General features: G+C 41.9%; 1 protein-coding gene across 6 annotated transcripts in view; it reads right to left on the bottom strand.

Moving 5' to 3' along the window:
- The window catches only part of LOC147692851 (receptor-type tyrosine-protein phosphatase gamma-like), a 1,083,817-nt gene that overhangs the window by 702,554 nt on the left and 354,767 nt on the right, over positions 1–26,496 (bottom strand). For all 6 annotated transcript variants that reach the window (XM_086939073.1, XM_086939071.1, XM_086939072.1 and 3 more), the window contains exon 3: positions 18,107–18,286. In XM_086939073.1, coding sequence (XP_086795199.1) covers positions 18,107–18,286 — 180 coding nt within the window. The remainder of the gene's footprint in view (positions 1–18,106; positions 18,287–26,496) is intronic.

Raw genomic sequence — 26,496 nt, 5'->3', positions numbered from 1 at the left:
TGGCTGTGACGTCGCCGTCGCTAGGGTGGCGACACTGTTGATAGTCTATTCTGAGATTACATTTTTGGGGGATATAATGTTTAACCCACTAAAAATCCTTGCCAATTTCTACCCTTTCATTATAATAAACCCTGCACATATTTAAATCGTTTTTCGCGTGGGGTTGATCCAATGCTAGATTTTGATGGAGCAGCATTCTACGAGATGAAAGTAGATGGAGGCCACAAATCCACTGTCAGCTAATGGCTCTAGTGGACACAAAAATATTTACTAATTAGGATTTATACCAAGGACATCACTTGGCATGGTTGCATCAAAACTAAAGCCCAACATGGTCTGGGATCTGCAATTAAAGCAGCCACTATCATATCGTATGGCCAAACAGTTTTCCTAGTGAAAACCCTAACTCAAATATACACCGACAGATAGAAATTCACCCAAGGATAATATTCCAAAAGCAATCACACTCTCGGGCATTTCACATTTCGTCTTCCAAAAAGACTATCAATTAACAAAGCACTAGCCTGAGTCAACACAGCAATACATCATTCGACAGGCAGTAATGAGGATACTGTGTGGCAAAGCATAGTTCCATTAGCAGAGCTAGAGTTGTACATCCTACTGTGCACAAGCATTTTATCTTGAACCGTGTACTGTTCCTCACCATGCTCAGTATCATGATTAAACGGACATGCTATGAAAATCTTGGTTCACCAACTTTCTCTCTCCCACTACCATTGCTGCCACAGACAACCCAGATATAACACTACTACAGTCCAACATAAGCCACAGATCACCATAACATAGCAGAACACATTTATCTTCTGAGTTTCACAGATACCCATTTGGTGTCAGGATGGCCTTGAACAGCTCAAATTATGTATAATAATAATAATAATAATAATAAGGGAGTCTTATAAAGCGCGCGGTTACGCTGGCTAGCGTGTCCCTGCGCTGAGACCGATAGAAACTCATATAAACGGGCCGCCGAGTCAGCTAAGTTTGTCGTGCATAAAGGTGTGTTTTTAGCTTCTTCCTGAAGACGGCTTCAGACACTTCAAGACGGAGGTCCAAGGGTAGAGCATTCCATCCCTTCGCCACCAAATAGCGAAAGGATCTGCCTCCCATGCGAGCCTTTCTCGTCCTGGGTACGTATAATAGGCCCCCATGGGAGGAGCGCAGCGCTCGCGTAGGTTCGTATCTGGAGACCAGACTCTGGAGTGGTACTGGTGCCCTCCCATTAAGGATACGGTGGCAGGTACAGAGGGCTTTAAACTCCACCCTGCTCTTCACTGGAAGCCAATGAAGAGTCTGAAGGGCTGCTTTGGAGGCCGATCTTTTGGGAAGCTTTAGAATGAGGCGAGCTGCTGCATTTTGCAGTACCTGGAGACGATTTAACACCTTGCTGGTAGCTCCGAGGTACAGTAGGTTGCCATAGTCCAGGCGCGATGTGACGAGGGCATGCACCAGCGTCCTGCGGGCCGACATGGGAAGAAGATCTAATATCTTCCGCAGACCTCTTAGGACGCTGAAACAGACCCCCGTCACACGGCCTATCTGAGGTCCAAAGGACAAATCAGCATCAAGCCAAACTCCAAGATTCTTGGCTTCCCGACAGGGAGTTGGAGCCTCGCCTAAACAAGAGGGCCACCATGCCGACGACCACACAGATGGACCACCCCCCACCACGAGCACCTCGGTTTTATTGCCATTTAATTTAAGGCAATTGGCGGACATCCAGGTTGCCAACTCCTGCATACAGGTTCTAAATTGGTCCGCCGCAAGACCGGGTGCGCGCGAGAGGGAGATCGCCAGCTGTGTATCGTCGGCGTAAGATACTATTTTCAAACCATGACCCTCCACAATAGTGGCTACCGGGGAGACATATAAATTAAACAGGGTCGGACTCAGGGACGAGCCCTGGGGCACGCCCTGTCCCAAACCAATCTCCCCAGAATAGCATTCGCCCTGGCGGACCTGAAAGCCTCTCCCCGTCAGAAAGGATTGGAACCATCCGAGTGCAGTGCCCGATATACCTCCATTATTCAGACACTGTAGCAAGGTGGTATGTGCTACAGTGTCGAATGCCGCACTTAGATCCAGTAGGATGAGGGCCATGGTCTGTCCCTCATCCACGCCCTGGCGAAGGGTCTCTACTGCCATCAGCAGCGCTGATTCCGTGGAGTGGCAAGGACGAAAACCAAACTGGGTGTCATGCAGGAGGGCAGCCTTCTCCACGAAATCCATCAGTTGTACATTAATCACTTTCTCTGCAATTTTGGCCAGGTAGGGTAGAAGGGAGATAGGTCGGAGGTTCTCTAATTTGTCAAAACTGATGTTGGTTTTCTTTCTCAGGGGTAGAACCACCGCCTGCTTCCAGTCTCTAGGCACTATCCCAGTCTTAAATGACAGGTCTAGCAGGTGCCTGATGTAAGGCTCCAGCACTGGCAAGCTATCAACTAGCCTTTTAGGCGTAGTGGGATCCCGAGGGGAACCGGACTTAATAGATTTACATATCTTTAGGAGATCCTCTGGGGGCGGGGTAACGAAGTTGTTCAATCTATGTCTATTCCCCCAGTCCCTCGGGATTTCCACAAACTCAGTCCCTGCTGGAGGATGATTGGGAAAAGACGAGTAGATTTTGGTTACCTTCTCGGCGAAGAAATTCGCGATCTTATCACAAGACTCCGCCGAGCACTCATCAGGGGCAGTAGCTGGTGTCCCACCCGAGAGAGATTTATAAAGCAAGAAAAGCTCCCTCGTGGAGTTACTAGCCTCACTGATTCTGGTAGCATAGTATGCGGCTTTGGACTTCCTGATTAGTCCATGATAGAGTCGCCTCCCGGTTAGATAGATCTCCCTAGTTTCCATTGAGAAAGCTGCTCGCCATTGCCTTTCCACTCGCTTTAGAGCTGCCTTTGCAGCTCGCAGCTCATCACTGTACCATGGTGCAGTTTTCTGAATGCGACCACCCATTTTGGCACGCGAGAGTGGAGCCGTGCAATCAAGCGCCTCGGTTATACGATTGCAGAGATTGGAATTAGCAGTATCCGCATCGTCCCCCCCTGGACTCCCCCCTTTAATGAGTGCCGCACGGAACTTTTCCTGGGAGAAGTTTGCCCATCTCCTCCTAGAGTGGTATCGTGGAGCTGGCACCAGTGCTCTTGCCCCTGGAATACATATAGAGAATGGTACCAGGTAGTGGTCCGTCCACGGGATAGGGATGGGAGTCGTTGCTACTACATCCTCCCAGTTAACAAATATGGGATCCAGCAAATGTCCCAGCTGGTGGGTGGGACCGCCTACTATCTGCTTGAATTGGAGGTTCACTAGCGTCTGGCAGAGGTCCTTGGTAGCGTTGTTGAATCCTATGAATGATCGGATGCTTTTGGTGAACAATGCAACAAGCTTCATGTAAATGTGTGTCCTACAATCACTTTAGTCCTTTCTCCTGAATATTCATGATTGAGGCTATCATGGAAGTGGATTCACTTTAGCTACACCACACTTTGTTTTAAGCCTCTCAAACAAATGTTTTAGTTTACCACAGAAAGTCATTTGGGAGTTTAACAAACATGAACGTTGTTTTCACTTGCAAAAAGTCTCCATGTCGCCTCTTTAATGCACATAATCTTCCACAGGCACTGTGCCTTTCGCCACAACATTACTTTCTCCTCTACGGCCTGCCGTAATTTGCTATTGTTAAATACTAGTTTTGGATTTCTGTACATTATAATCCGTTATTTTAGTTTGACTATCAGCTGTTTCCCTGGAATCAGCGAGGCAAGAAAAACACTAATCAAATGACAGGCCAAACCACCCTGAATTACCAAAGGTGGTCTCCATTCAACTCCTGAACTCTTCTCCTGTTAATCCTCTTTTCAAATGTAGGTGGTATTTTGTTCAGGTTAAGCTTGATCATAGGCTAGATTTCATTTAGGAGATATCTTGAATTCAAAACACTTTTCCTGTTGTAGGTTATGCTTCATATGAATGCTGTATATGCTGTAGCAGTACTGCTACTCTAAAGACTTTAATAACCATTAAGCAATGAAATATTTATTACTTAACAAATCTACAATGTGAATGCAATAAAATGACCACATAGCAAAATTTTTCTTTAATTGAAACTATTTTGGTGAAACGTTACTGAATCAACGAAAATGTTTGTTTTTAGTGTCTACTAATCAACGATTATCCTTCACATTGTAACCAAGGCACAGCGACCTGGTAGTAGTAGATGATTAAGTAAATTCACGTCAACGACTATGGCTGGATTAGAATGTGTCCTATATAAAGAATGAAAGAAGAAAGAGTGGTTTCAAATAATTTGTTGTTAATAAGGGCTTGCCAATGCTACAATTATTGGTTCATCGTCCAAGTGTATGGTAGCAGGAAAGGCACGGATGACTGGAAAATAAGCCACAATATACCTTTCTCACTTTATATTTTTTTGTGTTGAGTCCTAATTTCATCCCATACGGTCCTCGCCTGGAGTGTGACTTCACTTCATTCAGTAGCACACTGGTCTCCCTAAAGACTAAAACCTATTAAGAAAAGTGCAATATTGGTCTGTTCTAAGAGCCTGTAGAGAAAAGTGCAGTGTTGGGTTCCCTTGCATTTAAAAGCCACTCGTATTCTCTCTGGTGTCCTCTCTCCTATTACTGCTTGTTCTAATGAACCTCAAACCCTAGATAATGAGTCCATGTTTAAATACGGGAGGTCCAAAGGTATATAGAGCATAATGTCCCAGCCATACCCAGGTCAGTGCTTTGCTCCGATGGAAATGAGCTAGTGCACTTTAAGCAAAGTTAGAGGTTTTATTAACCACTTGGATGCTAGGCGTTTTCCCGCTGTGTGCTGGAAAATGCCATTTTAGTGGCACCATGACGAGCTCAGCTCGTCATCAGCACACGACCCCCGTGGGTGATGACGAGCTGAGCTCGTCATCAGCATCAAAGGGGTTAAAGCTGACTTAATGGGTTACTGGTAATTTGTCACTAAAGGGACTTTAATCCACTTGTTTGATTGCTTTTAAATTTAACTCGACTAGTAACAACAAACACTTGTACCGAATGGGCTTTTGAACAGTATCTGTTCATAGAGGTTTTCCTGTTACCCAATGTACCCTTGTTCCAATAAACTTTCTGAACCTTTTGAGGAACACAGAAAGAGGAAGATTCATCCTCGTGTCGGCATGGATGGGCTAAAAAAAATTTGGAAACAAGTTTTAAAGTGAATTTATTAAATCAACGTGAATACTTAAAAAGTGGCCTTTATTTTATTATTTGCAATTCATGCTTACTTTAAAAATAAAATCCTGATGCAATGCGAGTTTGCTTGATATGATAAAGGTGTAATATCAAACAGATTTAAAATGCTACACAAACAAAACTACTTTATGTAGTATTCTGCAGGCCTCAACTCATCGAATGCAGCTACGCCCTGCCACACAAGTGAGAAGCCGAGTCATACGTGTCCTTCCATTTACAATAGACAAATGCCGAGCAAGTGCCATCTTATAAATACTTGATCATTTTTAAATAATGCAGGCTTCCATCAGGGGTCATTTTACTTGTTATTACATAAATTATTTACACGATAATTAGGAGAATGTACAATAGAAAATGTTCATCTAATTGTTCACTTTAGAGTTTTGCAGTTCTGTCACGTGTTACTGACAGACCGGTCTCAATGTGCGCGGGTGTCCGGTTACCTGTCCTTTTCCCGCTCCTTGGTCTACATGTCCCTGGTGATCAAATCCTATTATGTAAAATTTAACGAGAAATGTGTGCAAGCAATCTGTGTGTTCTTTGTATGGTGGCCTTGTATGTGTTTTAGCTTGAGGGCACACATTGTTTAGTTTGGCGATGGTGGGTCGCAGATATAGGTTGGTGGGTACCACGACTAAGTATCTTTTGACTGCATTGGTAGTTGGGTTTATTCATTTATAAGTAGTTTTACAAAGCGTGAACTAGACATGTGGGGGCATCAGCGCTCTTTGCCTCAATTAAATTAAATGTGGTACAGCCTCACAATGGTGTAGAAGGTGCAAGTAGGACAATTAGAGGACAGAAGGGGGAGATTCATCAGCTGTAGGAAGGCTGGGTTAGAAGGTAAGTGGGAACGAAAGAGGGATGGGACAAAGATAGGTGACAGGGCCATATTCGGGGGGGAAGGGGCACACAGCAAAAAGTCTTGTGCCTCATCAAGGTCTCATTCGTGGATTCTTCCTCGGCTTGGGTAGGCAACTCCCTAGAGTTTCATCAAAACAGAAAGGATAGGAAAAAAACAAAAGGATATAGATGCAGCCTTAAAAATGTCTAGAGGGGTTAGTACTTAGACCTGGTAATATAGTGTTTCATATGTTCCGTGTATGGGATTCTTTTTTACAACAGTGGAGGTTTCTTTCAATGAGAACAGAGAGAATGAGGTGTGATTTATGATTGCCACTGATGTGCATTTAACATCTAGGATCAATAACACTTCATTTTGTAAACAATAGTTCAATCTAATATTTGATATATATTGCAGGGCACTAAATGAAATACCTCGGAGTGCTGATTGAACAGTGAGACTCAAGTTTTAGTTCGCGTATTTATTGTGCAGCACTGCTCAGTAAAGCAGTAAAAACTCGAAATAAGCATCGATCCTGTAGCTCTACTCACTGAAACAGCTGCTGTAATCTAAGTGACATACCCACCTTATTATCAATTTCCCTTTTTATATTAAAAAAAGGGAAAATGCAAAAGCAAGCCAGTGAGATCCTTATGAACGTATTTTTGCAGATCTACACTTTCAGAGACTAAGAAGTTTATGATTTTGGAAATAGGTGGCAATGCTTTAATTACAGACCAGCTATTCCACCAATCGAGTCCACTTATTCGTGTTCCAATCATGACAATTGGAGGTGCATCCGGCTCCCTTGGCAGCAGGGGCGGCTCTAGGCTCAGCAATTCACTACCCCTTAGTGCTTCCCAAAAGTGTTCCTTTAACAGGGTCCATGCCTCCTAGGAGGCGTATAACATGACGGCCTATCCAGAAGACATACTAAAATATCCTCAAACCCCATATCAATCAGTTTCAGAAACCATCCGGCAAAGAGAGAGACACAATGACTTGAACTTGAAAGAAAATAATCAGAGTAATGGAATTACTGGTTAATCATTAAAGCCGTAGCTCTTTGTGTATTTCCCTTTTCCAGTCATAACGTCTTAACCCTTTCGATGCTGATGACGAGCTGAGCTCGTCATCACCCACGGGTGGCGTGTGCTGATGACGAGCTGAGCTCGTCATGTATCGCGGAAAAGGGAAAACAGCCGCACAGCGCAAAAATCGCCGCAGCATCGATGCTGTTAAGGAATAAAAAAAACAACGCAAAGGTTGATCGTCCCAAAAACACATGGCAACAGTACCAAACAGACAACTGAAACTGCACCGATGCAGAATTTTAAAAATAGCATCCAGCAGTTGAAGTAACACTCAACCAGAACCAACAGAGAATCTTCAATCCAGAAGACAACACTATCTGTCCACCCATACCGGAGTCCGCAGTGACACAAAAATGTAATCAACCAATACTTGATTAGGAAGCCCTTCACCTTAAGAACAAGGAACCTATCCAAATCCCTAAACAAAGGAAATAGGATAGCAAATGTGGCTACACAAACATGGAAGCCAAAGGCTAAAATCCACACCAGGCATATGTAGATTTTCAGAAGAGACCATTTCAGCAGGCAGAAGCTACCTAAACAATATACTAGCACCAACACAGCTTATGTGTAGTATCGGTGTGCAAAAGATACTCAATAGGATAAAGAGGACCCTCAAATGTAACAAAATCCTTATGTGAGGTATGCAAAGAAGGCCTGGCGAAAGTAAAAGATGAACATTCCCCAGCTAAGGAGTAGATGTTTCACAAACTACATAATATGGAGGCAAATTTGCTTAAATGACATCCAGAAATGTGATTGGCAAAGAAGGGAAGAGAGACACCTGGAAGCCTGCATTGCAAGAGATAAATCCCAGAGCAGTGCCTGGCACTACAAACCAACAGGCCAACCACCACTCTGCCAAATAAAGTCAATCAAGGACCTCAGTGGGCAGATTGGGAAAGCAGTGAGGATAATCATTGGGTGGTAGTAATCACTCTGAATGCCTGATCAGATCTTGCAAATGAGCAGAAGAAACAACAAGGAGTAAGGCCAAGCTGGCTCAAACAGAATTGCTATGAGTGTGCAAAAACTACAGAGTGAGAAAGCAGTAAAGCTTAAAAGACGACCTACTAGGCAACGAAAAGATAGGACAACTACTTCACCAACACCTATGGCTTAGGACCTGGAACAGAACTGATGCATAAGAGCATTCACATGATGCCCAAATAGATCAAGAACTGAAACCAATAACACTATGCTTTCCAGACTTCTGCTTAGATTGGCCAACTCCTGAGGAGTATACGCTGCTGAAATCCTCTGCACTGTGTGATGAAAACACTCCACAGTAAAATGGAAAATTAATCATTTCACCAGTGCCAGGATTTTCAAGTGAGAACCCATCTAACAGGTATAGAATGCGGACGCCAAACCACCCAGACCGAAGCCAGCAGCAGATTTGGAAACCCCAACTGGGCTAACTAATTTAGTTCCAAATGGACTCCGACTCAAGCTACCCCTAGAGGGGTACACAATCATGACCATGATAAATATCAGAAAATTGCTATATGAAGGAGCATGAGCACATACTTAGACATTTAAGGTGCAACCACAAGAGGGGTGCTTCTATGATGGCAGGTGCCAGGGAAATCGTACTCTCAAAGTGCTGCAATGTTCCCTTGAAACATTAGTTAAGAAAGATGGTTGGGAATAACCTGCCTCTTGAGAGAGAGAACATGCTCCTGAGGCTCTTTGCCAATTAAAGAATGATCATCCTTCTAAACTGCAAAATCACAGAATCGAGTCTCAAAGAACTCCACATCCTCTGCTGGTTTCAAATAAAACTCTCCAAGCAGACCATTAGCCCATTTATTTGCAGCATATGTCACACATTGTTCCTGCCCGACGCTCCTGGAAGGAAATTGTATCAACCAATCTTGTAAGTACGGAAAAAAAATCCCAAACTGCTTTGCTTTTGAACTGACTCACCCAAGCAGCCAACACGAGGAGCAGACATCAGGCCTATAGGCAGAACCCAAACTGGATAATGCCGTTTCATTACTGTACCCCCAGGTGACTCCTTAATCACTCCACCAGAATATGAATGTAGGCAACCTTATCATTCCCTTGGTTGAATCATCAGGTTGAACCTCTGCATAAATTTCAGCTTAAAATTTATTGAACAAAAGAGTTGGCCTTTCAAAATAAAGGATGAGGCAAAAACACCTGCAACTTTTGCTGTCAATTATCGGGTACTAATTCTAGAACCCAATCACTCTAAAGGACAAGGCTCAAGTATCTTCCTCCTAGTCAACTCGGATATGTACTTCTAGAAGGCAGTGGATAGGTCTTTGTTCCTGGGAAAAATGAAATGTGACTCAAGAACCTTTGAGGAGAAATGGAACGTCAACCGGTCAGATGACCTAAGAAGGAAGCCATCGGTCATACATTCTGTTCGCCTGGAAAGAGACAAGTCCAAGATAGTCAGATTGGTTCTAGACTTTGCAGTGGACAGCAACATTCAGAAGAAATGTAGCATCGGACCAGAAATGGGAGACACTTCCTAGTCTCCTTCCTGAACCTTCAACGCCTAAATATCGATTACCGTTGTGAAAACTTGGGAAAGCGATAGGACTGTTTAGCAAAACATAAAATGGGATGAGGCCGACACGAAGGTCGCGAACAAAAGCCAGAGTAGCATAGGTAGTTTAAGTATCTAGAGATTTCAAAAGATTATCTGCATGATTTTTGAGCTCTTAGGCACATCACCAAGTGAGGAAAAGTACTGTTGAAATCCTGGACTACTACTTGAGCATGTCCCCTAATCAGGAGCTCATCTCCGAATCATGGCTGGGGGCTGGGGGGGATGCCCGAGGCCAGGGAAGACTAAGCCACAGGCTTCACCCCATGCACATAGCCATATGTCCTGAAGAGGAGGCTGCATAGTGTCAACAATTGGGTGCGTGGACCCAAACTATGTACCATCATCTCCCATAACACGTACCTCCGAATGAAAAACCGAAGGGGAAACCACAGAGAGCAGAGTGAGGGTGTTCAAGTTGGTCGCCATTACCAATGACGTGCCCGAATTTGAGCAGTGCCGGGAGAAGAAAATGGTGTGGCGCCAATGGTGTAGTTGGTGTCTGCAGATCAGGCACAGGCGCAGAAGATTTGAACCCTGAAGGGCTGTGCATAGATGCTGGAACGGATTAGATAATCGAATCAGAAGTCCCAACTGAAGCTGTGGGCAAACCCGCTTGTGTGGATACAGTCAAGGCACTCTTCTCCTTGGGGCCCACAGGTGCTCCAGGGTAAGGAGAAGGCCCAAAGATAAGATCAAGAGAATGATAATATTCTGGCATCTGGGTCATAGTCGCTCCAGCACCAGGGAAGGAAAGGAGGCACAGGGTAGACTCAAGTGATGGCTCTGCAACCAGAGTGGGAGAAGAGGCCTCAGGCAGTGAAGTCGGAAGAGGCTGCAACTTTTACCCCCAGTGCTCAGACTTAAATCAGGACGTTGATGGAGAATGACGCCCATGGGAATGGCTTTGGGAATGGTCCTCGAGTGGGCCGTAGAGTGAGCAAGAGATCAAGAATGACGGGAGAACTGGGATGGCTTTGACAGCCGGGCCATCAGGAGCTTCATCCTACATTCCCTAAGCGCCCTCCGATAAAGTTGATGGCAGGAGTTCCATTCGTTGGCATCGTGGTGCACTCCCAGGCACAACACACAAATAGAGCAACTATACTCAAAGTACGGCCCAAGGGCCGCTTGTGGCTCTCTTGTCCTTTACATGCAGCCCCCCTGATGAGCAGGAGCTGCTGTTTAGTTGTTGAGCTCCAATATTCATAAAAACATGTTAAATAAACGGGCAGCATTTATCAACATGCAGATAAATGCTTGCCCAATTACTTAACCTTTTTTTAGACCTCCTTACACATTTCGTGACCCACCCAGTCCCCTACCACCAAACTTCCGAATCAGTGTGGCCCTCCGACACACCAACGACCGTACATTGTGGCCTGGGGAAAATGTTTGCGAGTACCCATGAAAGTTAGGGTCTAAGCCCAACATTTGCAGACTAAAAGGACCCACAAGGCTTGAAGCATGAAGACATAGGTAGAAAAGGCACACTGTTCTGTTGACGATCAGTCAAAGTAGCACAAAAAACAGCCAGAGGTACTGTTACCGGATCCACGTTGAAGCATTGAAAAGAAGAAACTGAAGTCTCCTTCTCAGGGGAGTGCTTATAAGGACATCACATTCAGTGGTTGACGTCACTACGGAGTCACTCTATGTCCTCTACCAACGCACAGAGGTACTGCTGTGAAAAAGTACCAGATCCAGTCTGGCACCTGGAGAGACTTCGAAATTAAGGATTCTGCAGCTAAATGTCTATCAATGGTATTATATAATACTCTCCCAATGGGTAGAATCAAGACTCAGAGGAATTTTGGCCTCCTTATGTAAAATTGCAACAAGTTTAATTTACAAAGTGCCTTGCTACCCAGATATGAGAAGCAAAAAAACATCTCCCATCAATTTGGTGCCATTTAAAAGTGTCAAGAAACAATAGAAAATATCACTTAATTTATTTTGGGGGTGGGAGGGGAAGTAGCAGCACAGGGGTGGGAGAGAAAGTAGCAACACAGGGGGTGGGAGAGAAAGAAGAAACATGGGGCTTGGAGGGGAAGAAGCAAAACGGACAAGGACTGAGGTGAAGAAGCCACATGGAGGGGGTGAAAGAGGGAAAAGTAACACTGACTGGGTGGCGGGAGGGGAACAAGAAATAAAAAAAAATGGCACCCAAATCAGAGCGTCAGAAGTGAAAGGACCCCAATAGAGATGAAGCAATAGGTACTTGGACCTTGCTTCAGCCAAAAGAAGGGGATTGTGAATCTGGCAAGCATTATTCATTAGAAGGCAGCAAATAATGGTCAATGAATCCCACGAATGGTAAGCAATTAGTGGGCTCCAAGACCCATGAAAAACACTTTATCCGTCAAAAGTGAGAGCACACGTCCATGCATGTGAGACCTAAAAACAGTGTCAGTATTCCTAATTTTGACATTCAGCAGCATGAAACTGAGCGCCGAAACTTCATAACACGTTTATAAACATCTCCACCTTGAATATTAGTAAGAGAATCTCTAATTTCCACACTAATTGCTTCTTCAGGTTGATGAATCTTTGCCACCATGTTAGAATGGAGCACAACCCAAATACCTTTAACACATCATCAACTTACAGAATTTAACGTACAGTCAAGGATGAGGTACTTTCTCATCAAAAGATTAGTCTGTATTTTTGTATTTTTATTATGGTTAGTCAAATAAGTCTGTTTTCAGAAATATTAAGACCATTTGGTTAGAATTACCACACAAAATAACAGCGTGCTTCACAAAGTAATTCATCTCCATCTAAAGGACCTAACTAATCCTAGCCAGAAACTATAAGACTTCCTTTCACATGGCCACCATCTTGCTTCCTTAATATTCATGCACAGTTTCCTTCGGGTCTTGGGTAGCTGTTTTCATCTTTTATCTTTAAGGGTACTCTGCCATTTAAAAAGGTAATTACTGCTTCATATTATTCCATCGTAATAGGTGAGGGTGCATTAGTTCCAACTTCCCTCACTGGTTTATCCTTTGGCCATTGTGAATGAATTAAATATTTATAAAGCGTGATAGCTACCCAGAGGCCTCCCAGCGCTGCAGAAAGCTCAGCTAGTGGTCAAGCAGGTATGAGTTAGATACAGTTCCTGAAAAGCCAGGTTTTAAGAAGCTTTCGAAAGGCTAACCGATTTGGCTAATTTCGGAGATGTAGTGGGAGAGTTTTCCACAGAATAGCTGCATTACAGGCAAAAAACGGTCCGCCACATCTAGATCTCGTTATTTTGGGGGGTAGGGAGAGGAAGGAGGCTGATGAGCGGAGGGTTCTCCTAGGCTGGTAGGGGGTAATCACAGACTGAGTCCTTTCCCTGATCGGCAGCCAGTGCAGAGATTCCAGGGCTGGTTTTGCCGACTGACAGCGAGGGATCTGGAGAAGCAGTAGGGCGGCGCAGTTCTGGATGATCTGAAGATTATTGATGGTATATTATGGAGCTCCCAGATAAAGGACGTTCCCATAGTCCAGGTGAGGAATAGCCTGGACCATGATCCTTCTGGCTTGAAAAGGGAGAAGGGGAAGAATCTTACGCAGCATCCTAAGTAGGCCAAAACACGTGGCTGAAAGTTTCGCTGCTTGATGATTAAAAGTGAGGGAACGGTCCAGCCAGATGCCCATACTTTTGATCTGGTCTTTCGGGGCTGGGGCAGGCCCGAGACAGGCAGGCCAGAGCAGGGCAGAGTTAATAGAGGGAGAGTTGCCCAGGAGCATCAGCTCCATCTTGTCGCCATTTAGTTTGAGGGATGAGGGTTCCATCCATCTGCAACCTCCTCTAGGCAGCAGCCTAGGGTGCAAGATGACCTCTCATGGTGGTTCAGAGCAACTAAGAGTTGCGTGTCATCTGCATAGGTGATTATTTTTATTCCAAATGGATGGACAATCTCTGCCGAGGGTCTCATATAAACATTGAATAGGGTGGGGCTCAGGGAGGAGCCCGGGGGAACCCCTCAACTAAGAGGCAACTGATTGGAAACAGCATCTCCTTCAAAGACCCTGAAGGAACGCTCGCTCGCATGTACCACAATCTTACATTCAGCCCATAATTCAGCAGGTACAAGAATGTTTAAAAATGTATTATAAACACCTTCAAAATCTTTATGAATCATTCCACTAGCGCATACCACTGCACCGGCTTGTCTCTCAATTCTGAAAAATTATTTGTAAATGCTGCCAGATCACCCAGACTTCAAGGAACATGTACATATATTCCTCCTGTTATTACTCTAAGTGGGTAACTAGTTGCCTAGTCCTCATCTTGCTCACTCTGCTCTCCTGCAATGGCTGGCTGTTTCTTTACTCATCTAATTTCAAGTTTCTCAACCTTTCTCCATCTGCAAATGCATTTTACCAATTCTACAATGTGCAAACGCATTCCGGTAACCTCTCAGGTTTTCTACGGCTTGATCATCCAAATTACCATTATAACTCCTGTATACATTCACATTACTGCTACTACTACTAGCTATTTTCAGTCATCCTGTCATGCACCACAGCTGCAGCTCTTGTAATTTCGTAACACAGGTAAATTATTTCTCTGATACTGCTCTAGCTTTCAAACTCCAAACATACTTATATTATTTCTTCTAGTTCTACTTTCAATGAGGGGGATGTCTTACAGCTTCTCTTTTTCCATCTCTGGTTTTTCTTGGGTCTCAACACTCTCTGCTTCTTATTTTTAGTCAGCTCCTCAACCTAAGCTGGCGTATAACCTTCCTCAATCACCTTTAGATCACCAGGAGCCAATGGAGCAGTAAAGACCAAATACTCTCCATTTATCAGTGCTTGTATCATCTGTTGGGGCTTCCACAAACTATCTGAATTTTGAGAAGTCAGTAAATATCTTGAGGTAGGTGCTAACTGAGCATCTGGCCTCATTGCTGCTTTTGAAGGAGCACTTGCCACAGCCTAAGTTGTAGTCTGAGCTGGAACGATAGGTACAGGGTCTGTGCTAGTCACTGCAGCAGTAGGTGTCATTGTAGGAATTTTAACTGACAATTGGGTCACAACTGGTGGTAAAAGTTACAGAATTTGCAAAGGTCTTTTAACTGGTGTAATACCCGAAGCTAAAGAGGCAGTAGCCACTGCCTGACCTAAACTAGCTCCTAATTCTTTCTGACCAAAAGGGGTGGCATATGGTGGGGGTTCAGAAGTTTAACATTTGTTCTAATATTTCTTCACTGGAATCCATATCAGACACATCTACCTCTTTCTTCATGGGATTTTTCCTTTATCAGATTCTGGTGTTCTATAGGTTATAATCTAGTTCCTTCTATAATTGCCTTCCTTCATCTACACTGTTCCTCATCCCACCAGTCATTTGCATAATTAACTGCCCTTTGTTCTCCCCCTTTATGTTTCCCTTTCATTTTCCCTTGCGACTTTCTCCCAAGCACTAAAAGCCTCATATTGAATGGGTCTAGGTAGTGGCTACATCTTGAATAACTTTCCTTACAAATGATCAAGAATCCTGGTATTAAATGTCCTGTTCCTAGGAAAGCTCAAGTTACCCTTCTTCCAGTAATTCTACTCCATTGGTGAAGCCAAAGACATGTGTTCAAACCATGCTCAGTAGTCTATGTATGCAGGTGTACCCTCAAGAGGTGCCTCTTACTGGAATAGTAACATCCCCTATCACAAAATTTTTAAAATCTTTAAACCATTTGATAAGGACAGGTCAATTTAAAACAGCAAAAGTAACAAATATTTTGCTTTGGTTTTGTATATGTCAATTTCTCATTGGGCAATAAATTTCAGTTATAATTCTCACACGCTATTTTTAACAAACCAAAAGTGATATAAGTTTCCCCGAAAATCCTATTTCAGCACAGCTCTGCAATGTCACCAACCAAGCCCAGCACAAAATGCACCAATCGACAAATCCCTGCTCAAAACACCGACGTCCCACCTCACAGCGGTTCACCCTCCTTTGCAATTTTATCCGTATTCTTACGATTTTTACAAATAACCTTAAAAACTATTTGCTTGCTCTACTAGAAAGAAAGCACGTTTCCCAAACACTTAAGAATATTTTCAACAACCGCAAGTGAAATTTTGGTCAGTGTGAAATCACCCACATCAATACAGTTTCTCCAGTTTGCGCAGTTACTTTCCACTAACACAGATCAATATTAATCATTCACAATGAAGCTCCTTGTCACTATGGCAATAGTATAGGTGACAGTACCTCCCACACTACACTTTAAAATCTCTGCAAACAAGCTCCAATTATTATAATGTTAAATCTGGATCTTGCGACTACAACAAGTCTGAAATCGTCAAACATCTTTTCAACCACTAATTGACCATTTTCTTCTTACCTACTCATTCTATTCAAACATTCAAACCAGTAAAAAGACACAATCACATTGAAATTTACCCTATTGATACTAACATTTTTAAAACGGCAACCACCTTCAAATACCGCTTGTCGGATCTTCAAGTTCTGGACACTAGATTCAGGAATCCGGAATCAGGAATTTCAAATGGTAATGTTGGGTAATATTTTATGAGTGTTAAACCTTTCCTCAGCTACCAGATTTGCAAGCACAGACATCTCAAAATGTTTATAAACAGCTCCACCTTGAAACTTACTAAGAGAATCTCCAATTTTCATCTTCAGGTCAATACATTTTTGCCACTGCGGTAGAAAGGAGCACAACCCAAATACATTTCTTAATAACTCATCAACTTGTAGAATTTAATGTACAGTCAATAATGAGAGGTTTGGTGAAGTGTTAAGTTTTTTATGCTCATTAAGAGATTAGTCTGTATTTTTATCTTTTTATTACGGTTAGTGAAATAAGCCTGTTTACAGAAATATTAAGAACATTTGGTTAGAATTAGCTTACAAAATAATAGTGTGTTAAATAAAGTAAATAATCTCCATCTTAATCTAAAAGGACCTAACTTATTGCCAGAACCCATGAAGAGCTCCTTTGGAAAAGAGCATAAGAACATTTAGAGCAACAGGCTAATAGCTATAAGAGGTCACACTCCCCATAAAGAGTAATTCTGGAAACTCAGCAGAGTTCCCCAACAGCTGCAGTAGTAACCAGTAATACAAGTGTAAGGAAATAATCATAGCAGTAGCTATGATCAGTATGGAGAAAGTCTCCAAAAATTCAACAAAGTAACAGAAAATCACTGTCTGCATTAGGTAACAGAAAATAACTGTCGGCTTTAGCTCACAGAAACTTCAGGCAAGAGTAGCAAGGTCAAGGGCAGGAGGGCATGTACAGGAAAGATGTGAATAGATTGCACTGCCTCTAACTAGGATCAACTGCTATATAGACAAGCACAAAACTTGTTCAAAACTCTGAATGCTGGATCATCTCTAGCGAATAGGAAATAATCTTCTGACTGTCTGTCGTCTTCTGCCTCGAATCCCACGATAAACGTTCATGCCGATATGTTATTTGAATGTTGCTACTGAGTATTACAAAAATATACACCTAGGAAAGTTATCCTGAGAACCTCTGCAGGTCTACTCGGTTATCTGTTCAGTGTCCCATTGTGCAAAAATGGGCTGCTCTATGAAGTGAAACATTAATATCTAACATGTTCTGGTTCGATCATGAGACCCGATGAAGTCATATGGTCATATGGTGTGAGGAAGGAAAAATATATTTTTTAGAAAACAGCACATTTCACAAAGAGGTTAGAATATACAGTTCAATTAGAATGTTAAATCAACATTTAGAAAAAGGCATTCGTTTATTAAAGGGAAATAAAGGAATAACAAAACATTGAGGCCTAGCAGCAAAAGAACAACAGAAATGGGAGCTTGCTGCGAAAATAAGCCGCATTTATCTCTTTTTGCACATTTTCTCTATATTGACACACATTTCCTACATTATTGCGAAGATGTATTTCTACATGGTCATGTGGAAAATTTACGTAAAAAACTACTTCCTCAAATCTAACATTTCTCAGGAAGTGAATCAAAAACAGACCATCAATATAATGGGTAATAATTTAGCCTGGCGTTATCTAAAACTTTGAATTAATAGTTAAAAATTAACTGAATAATTCCATCAACTGCAAATCACACATCTTTATATTATTTCAGCTTGGTCTGTAACTGGTAATGTCGAGTTCACTATGCCATAATTAATGATATATACTTGGTTATCTTTAACATATAAAATCTAAGCACCCTGAAAATGAGCCAGATTTTTCTCCCATTGCGCTTCTACAAGCAAGTCTGGTTTTACGTGTAGAGTTACTGATAAAATGCTATTTTTAAATAGGCATCATGAATTGGGGAAAGGCATGGCAGGACGTTTACCTGTCTTCCCAGTATTTTTCATCCAGGTTTTGTTTGAGGATTCCGTATCAAATCCATCCAGCTGCAGCTCTTGGTACTCATCTCCAATTTGTGCACTCTGATCTGTAATATCTATCGGTGATTGATGGATGCCTCCACAGTCTGCACTCGATAACACCCAGTTCTCAGGTCCATACAATCCTGTAAAAAGACAAGCTGAAATTATTGAAAGTCACGCCCCAAACAATGCAAATGCTCAGACCAAAGCATGGGAGAATATCCAATTAGATCAAATTGTGTGCCTGTTGAATGGATACTGAATAAAATAATTGAAAATTTGTTGCCTAATTAATTTGCCTTAAAATGCGTTTTTGTCAGCACAGTTTCTGATTTGATTCACAGTGGTCAGACTCAAGATTTCCATTTCAGTATAATTAAATATAAAAGACAGGATGAAAATTAAACTGCATGCATCTTTTACACTAATCACGGTTATAAGAGTTCCTACAACACTGAGGTACAAAAATAAACAGCACTGCAATGAAAAAGAAATAAACGCATATTTTGAAGGAAACAGTGGAACACAAATCACAATGCATCAGGTTGGTATGTGCTGTGGAAAAATTACATGTTGCTCAAACTTTCCGACAGAAAACCAAGTCAAGTTGCAAATTTTCAATCAACTGTTATAAACTGGTAGCCAAGGACACTGAATTCAATAAGGGTTTTTCAGTAAGTTTTGGAAACAAAACCTTGGCTCTACGGTGAATAATGGAACTCTGATGTTAAAAACAAATCATATCGAAAAATAAAATGGATTGGGCAACCTAATAAAAGCGAACGATTTTTTTTTTGTTTTTTTAAGGCGAAGGGGCCTCCAGCGATATACTGCCTGACCTTCTCCCAAAAAGATATATATATTTTTTAAAAGACACTTGGCATATTGAGCAACAGAGGAGCAAGTGGGAGGGAAGCAATCGAGAATGGGTGGTAGAGAGTAAAGCAGCATATTTAGAAACAGCAAATAGGAGTGAGTAAAGAAGCACGAGCTAGAAAGGAACACAGATAGGGAGTTTGGAGGGGGTACAAGTATATAAGAAATAACCTGCAACATTGGAGAGACAGCGATAAAGACCACAGGGATATTTGGTGAGGGGAGGGGAGAGAGACAGACAGAGATGGAAAATACAAACAGTCTCAAGGAGCTAAATCACATTTTAAAAAAAGTAGTGCATTAAAAGGGAACCTAAGAAGTACAGAATCCAGCCAATTATACAGATGGTGAAGAAGCCATGTTGCAAGGGAGGGACATACATAAGATAGACAAACTGGGAAAGGAAAGCGCGACAGTAAAAAGGACTAATGGTAATCAATGGATTGGATATCGGTCCCATTAAGTTCTTGGTAAGCACACAATAAGTCTTTTGCAACCAGACAGCTTGTGCTGTCTGTTAGGCTCGACCTTTAAAATGTACTACCACTGATTAAAGTCTTAATCTACCCTTTCATGCTTCGGAACAAAGGCAATAGAAACATAACAAGGTATTTGCGTTTGTGTTACCCTCTTCAAATAATTATGCTGAATGTATGTTTATTCTACTACTTTTTGGGACCCGTCTGCTTTTGCAAGATGTTCTTGTGAAGTTTCATAAAACCACATATTTCTCTGGTGAAGGGATTGAGCAGGTTTACTTCCTTTGGTTCAAAAACCCGTAAAAGTGTTCTCGTTTTGAATGTACTCACTTTTGAAGCGAAGCACTCTTCCTGCACTGTGTACGGTGTCATATTCAGCATGACAAATGCAGCACGCGGGACCGTGTCAACAGAACACATTGCAGTCAAACACCACACTATAACTGCCCATTCATATTAAAGTTGCAGTAAAATTACACATAGCCCGCGGAGTTTTTGTCACTAGCAGTACATCATACAGCAGGACTGCTTCTGAACCCACAGATGGAGTCAGAGAAAGCTTTTCTTGTCAGGGGGTCGATAATTTAATCAGTAGCGGTATCACAAATGACAGCTATCAGAACGGTTGAAGCAATGGCTAAGAAACCAAAAGACAGGGTAGCTAAAACACTAGACGGTGTGAAAATGTCATATCTTCATATGTTCAGATAGGGACACAGAGGACTGCAAAGCGTGTTCTGCAGTAACACATTCAGTGCGAGAGCTATTATAAATGTATACTGTGTCCTTGAGAGGAAAAGTTTTTCATCCCATTCAAGGGAAACTGTGTTTCGGTTTAAAGTGCCGAAACAAAAATTAAATAGCCAGATTTCCCTATGTCAATAACAGCAGTGGTCAGTATAGTTTGAAAGTTCGAGGTGAAGCTGTGGAGAAGTGTGGCTCACTGGTTAGAGCAGGCAGACCCAGATGCAGAGGTCTGGCACGGGACCAGGGTTCAATTCCCGACGCGGCAGGGTGTTGAGCTCAAATGTCCATGGACTCGATAATTCTCGCTTCGGTGCCAGACCTAATCATGGGTGCACACTCTGCAACTCTGGGCATTAAGCTTGCTTAATCTCCACAACGGCCCCCCCCCCCCCCCCCCCCGCGGCGGGATGCCTGGCTTTCTTTCACCTTGGGGATTCCCTGTAGGGGCTATCTCACAGGGAAAAACCAGGACGGGTTCCCAAGGCAAGCGCAGAGATACCCCTTCGGGGGTCGATTCTGGCGCTATATAAGAACATAATAATAATAATAAAGCACCTGATCACAGTAAACCGAAATCCTAGTTTCCGTAACATACTTAGGTTACAAGAATCAGTGTTCACTCCCTAAAGGCTACGTCGGGTAAAACCGGTCTGTTGAAATCCAAAGTGCCAACCATCTGATGCAATCAATCGGAAAGGCAATATTCCTTTCAGTCTGTAGTTCAGAAGACCTCCTTGCGTCTGGATTATTGGTTGGTCCCGGCTGACGAGGTTGCCATTTGTGACTAGATGCATCTCGAACCATTTGCTTTTATAACACCTTGAAGATTGGTTCAGGGAGCACCTGCCATTCCTGGAGGCTTTATTGATGGCATTGTTGTATAGGGAGGTAGTCACTGCTCTCTGCAGGTAGATTCACAGATGTATTTCAAGGAAAACAAGGCACTCTCTGGCTTCCCCAGTAGTGTTCTGTGAGGTCAACAAGACCGTGCTTAGTGGCAGAGCCCAAAACAGAATTTCTGTGAAGATGAGAGATAGGCAGGTAAAAAAAACTGAAGGAGAAAGTATTGCCCCTCCGGAGACTTCCTGGTTGCAAACTGAGGCACAGGCAACACACCTGTGGCTAGTGGTAGTTAAAGAGCAATATCGAAAACTCACCCAGGCAGTCGGCAGCAGACACTTAGTAAGTGTCCATTACCTGCTTTCAACCGTCTTACAGACCCTATCCGCTGCCACCACCTCGGCGGAGGCATCACCCCCTTCCAAATTGTCACCAAGATTGAAAAATCCTCAGTGCAGCCAGGGCAACACTAATCGGATTTGCAAAAGTGCATCATTGACCCCGGCCTTGGAAAGGAAACTAAAGGTCCTTACTTTGTTTTCTGGGAGACCTGCTCCATACAGATGTACCAGTATCTCAACACAGTGCTTCAACAAGTACCAACTGAATGTTTTACTTTGCAGAAACTCAGTGCATGTTCACTAGTGCAGAAAAATTAGTTTTGTATTTAATAAAGCAGACACTAGGCTTATGCATAGTGCTTCAAGAGCACTCGGGTGGAGACTTTTGTAATTAGGCACATGAGAGGTTCCATTCTAGTTCAAAATACTTATCTATTCAAAATTACGCCTCATCCGACTTAAGAATTTGATATTGTAACCATGACTATCCACATAAACAGCAATTTCGTTTTTAATTCTATAAATGAGGAATACTTCAAATTGTTTTTTCTAATAGCTAGGTTTGTCACACTTTGCTCACATGAACTATGCATGTTCAAGTGCAGTTTTAATTGGATGTGATCCTTCAATTCAGTTTTCAAACAAAACCCGGGTCTACACGATTCATGCGCGTTTGGTTTGCAGAATGAGAAAAGGCTACCATTCAGGCAGGAAAAGGAGCATTTTTTCTAAGCTTGATTTCATCGATTAGCCATTCTCTGCCTTAAAGCGCAATTGCTTTTCTGCACTGTATAAATCTCTCTAGAGCTGGGCACTTTATAAAGCTCAGGGTATTATGTTATTAATCGTAGGTAGTTACATCTGTCATTCGACCTGGATTGGATTTAGAATGTTAAATAATTTCAAGTGAATATCTGCAATTAAATAAAGGTGTATATCAATTCCTATGTAATAAAAAGCTATATTTTTTTCATTTTGTTTGAGGCTTTTCCGTGTCCAGAATTAGAATTCTTAGGCAATCCTATTCCAATGCAATTATCATCCTTAAACATCAATGTTTTAATCACGTAAAAGCTAATGTCAGTTTGATTCACACATGCAATGTAAAATAAAGACTATAATGAAATTGGAAACGTCTAGCTGAGCTGCAGCAATTTAACAACGAAGTTCAAGAGGGCACAAACAGTAAAGAGGTGGCGCCAGAAGCAGAAATATATGGAGGGTGTTTTTCTTTTTTTTCTTTTTCAGTTTCTTGACTTTATATTACAATCCATTTCACACTCCTTGCCTGGAAAAATACTAGAATTAATATTCAACAAACAAGGAAATTAATTTATGTAAATACGACTGACGCACATTTTCCAGTGGTGAATTATTGTGCTAATGAAAGACTATTGGGAGGAGGAACCTGCACAACCACTGGACTACCAACGAGCATTGTGCCAATAGGTAGATGCGTCTTCTTTGCTACTTTAAAAGGTTTGTCAATATGTTCAGCTCCAGAAAAGTAACCAGGAACCTCCCCTAGTGTGAGGCCACTGGTTAACTTATCAAGTAGGAGGACCTACCACATAAAAGGTTATTCATATGCTAATTTTTTTAAATTAGTTGAATTAGGTGAAATTTGTTATAATCGTTGAGTATTTCTTCGCTGTAGCGCATTGACTGATGAGCATTATTTTTGTTTTAGCAAGTATGTTTTAGTGACCTCAAGACATTTTGGGAGGAGTCCTTCCCTATATAATTTAATTTCAAAATGAAGATTCTTAAATGAATTCAATTGAATCTTGTGGGATATCTTTTCATACACATTTTTTCACCATTTATCAAGTACATTCTACAACGGGAATTGCCCTCAGTGAGTTTAAGAAAACAAATACTACCTTACTTTGTGTAAAGGTTTAGCCTTGTAACACAAAATATTAATTGCTGCATCATACAACATTGTAAACTCACTACCTCAGGCTAAGATCGAAAACATGCACATTCTAACTAGCAGATAATACCACTGAGCATTGTAAATGGTGGAATGTGTACATTCGTAGCCACTGCTTTGTTCTTGCATACAGGTTAAATGGAAGAATTAACTTACTCTAAAAAGTGGAAGGAATTCTGTAGAAATTGGTACAGAACCTGAATGTCCTAGAAGTGCTACAGAAAACATGGGAAAAGGCCACCAAAATTAACAGCAGTTACAGTTTGTGGATATTGATAAGTATCTTCAAATGAAAAATGTGCTCCTTAGACAAACAGAAGAAATTGATCCCTGAACTCATTAATTCAATTATTATGTACAGGTCAAAAATGTACTTAGTTGTAGTAAAAGTGAATGATACACATGTTGTGTTCATCAATGTTTCACACGGTTAAATGCAGAGAAGGGTGCTTCCAAGAACCCTAAAATGGGTCAAACATGTTCATGCATGCAATATATAAATGCAGATCAGTTTGATATAAATATTTAATTTACGTAATTTGTGCAGGAAAAAAATTAAACCGATCGAAATATCATACAGAAATAATATCCTGAATCATCACAATTGGAACACCTCAAACAATAAATACAAAGGACACCTCCCCTCATCCCCCCCAAAAAAGGGTTAACAAATGAAGAAAGTTCAGGTCATACATAAAAAGCAGATTCAGGAGTGGGTGTGTTAGCACCCCACCCGCCCCCAGAATTTGTAGACCTTAAGACACACACTAAGAACAAAGCAAACTGTATCATGGCAAGTGACAAACTAATGGCTTAATGAAAAATAAAGAAAGGGGTTTTACTCGCTGAGAGGGAGGGGGAGAAGCCTAATCACTCTAAAAACAAGGTCACTTAAAAATATCTTCAATTGTCAATGTTTAACCTATATAATCTTATTCATAATGGTATACCAATGACTTGAAATTTCTCAGTTCAGTGGTTCACTGCATGAACTGATAAATAAAATTACATATCACATGCAATAGTAATGAAATAGAAATACTAAAATTAGTAAACAAAGAAAACAAGCATTGGCCACTTCAAAACCTAGCCTCTCAAAAGCACCATTTTAAAAACTACAACAAAAATATCTATTTTGCAATAAATCAAATATACCACCATATAGGCTTCTGCATGAAAAGCTACAAGAGAAATTCCAAAACTATTGAATCAGTCACACAACCAGTCAGCTCCTCAAATACTGAATGGCTTCAGTTTCATTAAAAGGAAATGGTTAATAATGTGTTTCACATGTTGTAATAAAGCAGGTCCATTCCATGAAGTTTCCTTAAGTGATTTATTCCAAGATAACATGTTACAATAAGAGAGCCCCACCAGGAGATGCCTCCCTGCTGTTCAGCACTTCCTCCAACTGACCTTCTCTCATATCCAACATTCCACAACCAGCTCTCACACCAACATTCCAGTCGACTGACACAGGCTGAGCAGCATGTATAACAATTTAATTTAGGACAAGAGACAAAATCAGTGTTGTCTTAAAATATATTGGGAATACATATGAATGGCTCATAATCCTAGGACAGTAATTACTTCTGGGTGAATTCCAACATTGAGATTGGATTGCTCAAATTGGGAAGTTGCAAACACCACTCTGCATGTCATAATCAAAAGTACATAATTTTCTCAGAAAGAAGATCCTTTCAGGATGCTGCAAGGCACTACGGCATTAAAAAGAGAAAGGTAAACACTCTAATTCAAGATTATTCCAGTAGAATGGACAGCCGCTGTATTGATCAGTGTTACTCAAGAAATGTTTTATAACTGGGTAAATAAACACATTTACATCATGGGCGTCAGTTCATGTATCGGGGGAGGGCTACCATAATCGGTCTTGAAGATGTATAGTAAGAATTACTTCATTGGTTTTGGTCTCATGTTTATGGGTAAGCTCCATCAGGCTGAGTAAGGGCATTTTAGGAGGATATCTCTTGGCTTTGGACATCAATGTTTGAAGCTGAAACCAGTCCATTTGTACATTTCTTATGGTGAATAACCACTTGGAGGTTACCACCAGAGTGCTTTGGTACCCACAGCTGTAAGCTTTTGGGGGGGCTGCGGGGGAGCACCAACGCCTGCCTGTGGCCTCCATTCCATGGAGCTGCGCAGTGACCTTCAACACTATTTAACATTTTATTTATTTTTTTACTTCCCTGGGATGCCCTAGTGCCAACCCGGGCACCTCACATCTTTTATGCTGGGGCTAAAGGTGAAGCTCTATGGCAACTGCCAGCTCCCTGCAAGTGGACCCATTCTATAGGGCTTTACAGGAGCCAGAAAACTCTAGGTTTGCATGACCACAGACAGGAGCACAGCAGGGAAAAACATGTATGCTCCCATTCAGCTTTTCTGCTTTTGCCGGGTGGGAGCTCAGAATGATTTCTGCAGGGAAACGTCACAGGGGATAGGGTAATGGGGAAACTGTCCCAGAACCAACCAAGGGATGGGGTCTCCGGGGGGTGGGGGGGTTGAATAGACCACAAGGTAACAAATATAACCATGACGTGTCCTGGAAGATGATTGGAAAACAATTCAGAATATAAAAAGTTGAGGATCAGTTACAACCAAGAAATTAAGACTTGAAATTAGAACATGTAATTCTGGGTAGCTCAAAGGACTTTGTTTTTATTAATTTATGCAACCATAAAAGTATATTACGAAAACATTATTAATAAAGTGTTATAAAATGACAGGTCTTGACAAGATTATCTAATGCTCAACACTTGGGCCGTATAGCAAAGGTGTCATCGGCTAAAACACAACTCAATGCTCGTCACATTGGCAAGACCGTCCTAATCATGTAGAAACCCCACCCTATCATCACAGTACTAGGATCTTGTATTCATGTTAAAGTGTCTAGTGCAAGGGTCTAAAAAGAAAACTTTTATGAATATACAAGAGGTGTGGCGCCTTGGCCAGGGCGACTGACTCCGGAATCTGGGGATAACGGTTCGATCCCCGGCACTGGCAGCAGATTAGCCCAGCACCATGTGACTCTGGGCAATAGCTTGCTTAATCTTCCCTAGAGCCCCCACCGCCTAGAGACCCTTATGGGTGACTGTGCGCTTTACAAATGT

Source organism: Lissotriton vulgaris, chromosome 9 (assembly GCF_964263255.1).
Source record: "Lissotriton vulgaris chromosome 9, aLisVul1.2, whole genome shotgun sequence".
In the NCBI taxonomy this organism is placed as follows: domain Eukaryota; kingdom Metazoa; phylum Chordata; class Amphibia; order Caudata; family Salamandridae; genus Lissotriton; species Lissotriton vulgaris.
Note: the sequence above shows the minus strand (reverse complement) of the source record. Positions and strands in the feature narration are given on the sequence as shown.